Source organism: Atta cephalotes, assembly GCF_000143395.1.
Source record: "Atta cephalotes unplaced genomic scaffold scaffold00028, whole genome shotgun sequence".
NCBI lineage: Eukaryota > Metazoa > Arthropoda > Insecta > Hymenoptera > Formicidae > Atta > Atta cephalotes.
The window spans coordinates 3546051-3550897 of NW_012130092.1; the positions used below are offsets into that span (position 1 = coordinate 3546051).

General features: G+C 27.4%; 2 protein-coding genes across 2 annotated transcripts in view; one reads left to right on the plus strand and one right to left on the minus strand.

Moving 5' to 3' along the window:
- LOC105620754 overlaps positions 1–2538 on the plus strand; it is a 7481-nt gene extending 4943 nt beyond the window's left edge. Inside the window, exons 2-7 of the mRNA XM_012202245.1 lie at positions 227–409; positions 625–763; positions 891–1012; positions 1192–1421; positions 1782–1952; positions 2260–2538. Coding sequence (XP_012057635.1) covers positions 227–409; positions 625–763; positions 891–1012; positions 1192–1421; positions 1782–1952; positions 2260–2538 — 1124 coding nt within the window. The remainder of the gene's footprint in view (positions 1–226; positions 410–624; positions 764–890; positions 1013–1191; positions 1422–1781; positions 1953–2259) is intronic.
- Positions 2539–2674: 136 nt separating this feature from the next.
- On the minus strand, positions 2675–3724 carry LOC105620755 (U6 snRNA-associated Sm-like protein LSm7). The gene is made up of 4 exons (XM_012202246.1): positions 3719–3724; positions 3618–3629; positions 3372–3549; positions 2675–2977 (listed from the first exon to the last, which is right to left on the minus strand). Exons 1-4 carry the CDS (start codon positions 3722–3724, stop codon positions 2838–2840), a joined length of 336 nt encoding a protein of 111 aa, XP_012057636.1. The 3' UTR covers positions 2675–2837.
- Between the last annotated feature and the right edge of the window lie 1123 nt (positions 3725–4847).

Below are 4847 nucleotides of genomic sequence, written 5' to 3' on the forward strand. Positions count from 1 at the left end.
CACACACACACACACACACACACACACACACACACACACACACACACACACACACACATATATAATTTCCTGAATTACATTATTTTGTAAAATATTTTTGTATCTTTGAAATATTTTTGTTTATAAATTAGAAAACATGAAAAATGACACTTTTATTTTTTAATCATATTATGAAAATAAAATATTTATAATACACATCATTAAAACAAATATTAATCTATTGTAGACATACGACATGATATAAATGCCGCACCAGTTTGTGACACAGAAAAATGTCAATTACCAAATTGTTGGTGTTCTGAGGAAGGGACTCGAATTCCAGGAAATCTCACTGCACATGCAATTCCACAAATGATAACAATTACTTTTAATGACGCTGTAAATGCAGAAAATTTTGAACTTTACTCAAGTAAGTTAATAAAAAATTAGTGCCGATTGAATTTGAACAAATTTATAACTTTTTTCTTTTTTTTTTATTTAAAGATCGGATAAATCTACAATGACCTAAATTAACTGCAGAATTATTCGTGAATAGCTACATTAACATATTAATGCTAATTTTTTCCTTATGTCATAATGATATTAAGGATTTCTCAAAGAAAATTATTATACGATTATTTACAGAAATTTTTACGGATGACAGAAAAAATCCTAATGGCTGCCCTATAAAAGGTACTTTCTATATTAGCCATCAATATACGAATTACAGAGATGTGCAATACTTGTGGAACATCGGTCACGAAATAGCCGCACATTCTGTCACGTAAGAGTAATTTTATATTTCAAATATAAAAAAGAGAATAAAAAAAATGTAATAAAAAAAATCACTATATATAAAGAATCATTTAATTCAATATGATGCTTTAAAAAATGAATCATTTATTTACTAGACATCGTGGACCGGAAGAATGGTGGTCGAAGAATGCGACGATTGAAGATTGGTTCGATGAGATGGTCGGAATAGCGAATATTATCAAGAAATATGCAGCGGTTCGTATCGGAGAAATCAGAGGTAGAAATCTTATTTTCAGTTTTAAAATTATATTAGAAAGTTTATTGATAGAATTATCATGTGTAATATAAACTTAAATTATATAATTTGATTGTAATAAATATCGCATGGGTCTTTTCAATGTAATGTAATTAAAAAAAATTGAATATTTATTATAAAATAATATATGTATGTCGTAGGGATAAGGACGCCTTTTCTACAGGTCGGATGGAATCGACAGTTTCTGATGATGTCTGAGTTTGGTTACGTTTATGATTCCACAATTGTTGCACCTTTCTCCGATCCACCTTTTTGGCCCTACACACTTGATTACAGGCCGCCGCATCCATGCGTCCATGCAGGTCAACTTTGTCCTACTCGTTCTTATCCAAATATCTGGGAACTACCTTTAAATCAACTTTTAACAAATGTATGAATCACGTGCAACTGAGAAAATTGATTGATAAGTACCATCTAAAAATAAAAAGCTGAGACCATTTCAGTCTAAGATTATTAATTGTAGGACATTGTGATGAGTAATAATATAAAATTTAATCTTCCTACATGGCGAAAGATCGAATGATTGAAAAATTCTTATAATTAATTTTATGGAATTTTCTTTTCATGCTAGTATCTATCTATTAAATTTAATTTATATTTCACAATGAAAACGATCTAAAAAATTGAAATAGAGAATAATTTTTTTTCGAACTTTCGTCCATGACGATCTCTATTTTGTATCTCTTTTTTGTCTTTGTTGTATAGAATTATTTGTTGCATTTTTGTTCAGGATTATATGTGCAGTACTGTAGATTCATGCCCCTCTGACTTATCTGGCGAAGACATTTATAAGATACTAATGCTGAATTTTAAAAGACATTATCTTACCAATCGTGCACCTTTCGGCCTACATTTTCATGCATCATGGTTTCAAAATCCAATGTATTTTTATGCATTTAATGTAAGTAAAACTTTAAACATTACTATTAAAGTCGATAATGGTTATTATTAATTAACATAAAGGAAATTATTTGAAATTATATTTATTATTTACTATTACTTCCGTTATTTATTCCAACATTTTTAAAAGAATAGCTACTGTTGATATTTATGGTAGACATTAATTTTTATTTATTAATTTAAAAATTTATAAAACTAAAAAAGTGCAATATACTCAAAATTATTGTAACTTCCGTTTACAGATTTTCCTAATTTGATAAATTTTATTTTTATTTAATCTGTAAAAATTTATTTTTATATTTAATTAGAAATTCATTGACGATCTACTTCGATTGGATGATGTATTTTTCGTTACGAATCATCAGATAGTGGAATGGATGCGTAGACCAACACCTCTGAATGAAATTGAGAAGTTTACACCATGGCAATGCACGAAGCGACATTTTGAACCATACGAGATGGCTTGTGACTTGCCAAATAGTTGCAAATTACCTAGTAAAGTACTTAAATCATATAGGTATTTACATACATGTTTCGAATGTCCAAAACAATATCCATGGTTAAGAAACGAATTCGGAATTGAGTAAAAATGGTAGAAGCAACTTATATATAGAACTTATTATTCTATATATATTGTTTGTATATCATAAAGAGTTCACATAGTACCTTATTTAGATGTGCAATCGTATTATTTATTATAAACATAGATAAAAACGGTTATCTTTGTAAGAAAATGGCATTTATTTCCTATATATGTAAGTTTCCTCAATTAATAATGCAAAATAAATTATATTTTTATTTAAAAAATAGAAATGGTAATCAATATAAGGATTAAGATAAGTTTCCTTTGTAAGATATAACATATATTGATAAAGATCTTTTTAGTTTATCCTTCTTGTTGTATAAACGGATTCTGAATAGATTCCATGCCATCTACAGGACAGATAAGCACTACAGATGTTCCTCTGCACACTACCAAACCCAGCATACGAGTGTCTTGATTTAATTTGTATGGATCATCTGGATCTGTATAATTAAGAGAATTGTTTGGATTATAATATTTATCAAATATGATACATAATTGTAATTAAGAAAATAATTGTAACTACAATGTACAATTATATTTTTAAATAAGCAATAGTAAATACAAAGAGATTTCACTACTTTATACCCAAATATTGATTGAATACTTTTATATAAAATCACTTTTTATATTTTTAAATACATAAAATATATAAGCTCCTAAAAACCACTCCGTTTAATATGAAATCACTACATCACATAATTATTAATACTTGTCAAAATATGCACATAAAGAAATATTAATAAGTAGAAGCATAAAATCGTACAAGATTATAATTTATAACCTATAATCATTCTTGTAATCAATTAAATGAAATATTGTTATTAATCATCATACCTCTAAGATATTCCTTTGTGTTGTCAAGTACTAGGTTGAGTAAAGGATCATAACCTTTAAGGATACCTTCAGCTTCTCTGCCACCGGCAAATTTTACCCTTATATTCTTCTCGAGATACTTCGACAAATCAAGAATGCTTTCTTTCCTCTTTTTCTCTTTATGCTCAACATTCTGTTGCTATAAAAATATGAAAAATATGCTAAGATTTGTGAGAAATTCAGTATTAAGCACATGTGACAGTTTACCTGTTTCGGCGCCTGTAAAGAAAATCGTGAGGTTAATTCGAGGGAAAATTTTAAATGAGGTTATAGAAAAGAGAGAGTGGAGTTGTGCAATTCATACTTACAGACATCTTTGTGGTTAAACGAGGGGGAATTTAATCGGAAATGACGAACTTTTATGAGTCAACAGAAATGCGATGCTATACAATAATGTCGGAATAAACAATAACACAAAATTGTAATAAATTCAGTTTCATAAATCATTCCACATCATTCAGAAGATTCTGAATTGTCGGTCCGTACTCCGATTATTTGATAAATCGAGTATCGACTTTTCCCGCGTTTAAAATCGATAAATTTGAATCGAGATTTCAAGGATATTTTTGATACTTTTAGCGGGAGATGTAAATTGAATTTTTACTTGCAATCTACCTTATATTTTACGTGGATGCGCAATTATTTCCTACGACTTTTATTACTTAACATTTAATATGAACTAGGAACTTTTAGTCTTAAGTTTACACAGAAAAACATAAGGTAGTAAATAATAAGCTACACAGAAAAACGTAAGACAATACGTAAGTATTGTTTATATTTATATTGTTTATATTTTAATTTAACAGCCGTTTTTATCATATAATAATTAATATAATTCATTTTATATTTAAATAAAAAAATTTATTGATCTATTACATCTTATTTGACGGCCATTTCATTAGCTAAGTTTTATATTTATTTTAAATATGAAATCAAAAGATTGTATAATATCGAGTTTGGATACAATCAATGCATCATTATCGGATAATAAGTAATTAAACTACTGAAACCGATTTATCGAAATATTAATTATATGATCGATGATATATTTATGCCTGATATGAACGCAAGAATAAATCAACGCCTGAACTTCATTGATAAATTTCATACCATCATTTTTTAATCGATTTCAATTGACTCGGAATAGTTTCAAATTAAAAAGAATCAGATTAACTTAATCCATCAGATTAACTTACCAAGTGACTATATTATTATATTAATGTGGATAATATTTAGGGCACACACACATACATGCTTTATCCTTACGAATAAATTTATCCTTCAGAATTAATACTATATTTATTGGATTTATTTTATGGTTTTATCATAAAAAATTGCTTTTGGAAAGCACGTTCACTAGAAATACGATTTGTAGAAAAATTAAAGTTAGTAAGATATATATATATATATATATATATATATATATATATATATATA

Excerpts from the sequence above, each read along its gene's own strand:
- LOC105620755 (XM_012202246.1), bottom strand. Across the intron at positions 2,978-3,371 it reads CACAAAGGAATATCTTAGAG|ATCCAGATGATCCATACAAA; the intron begins GTATGATGATTA and ends TTAATTATACAG.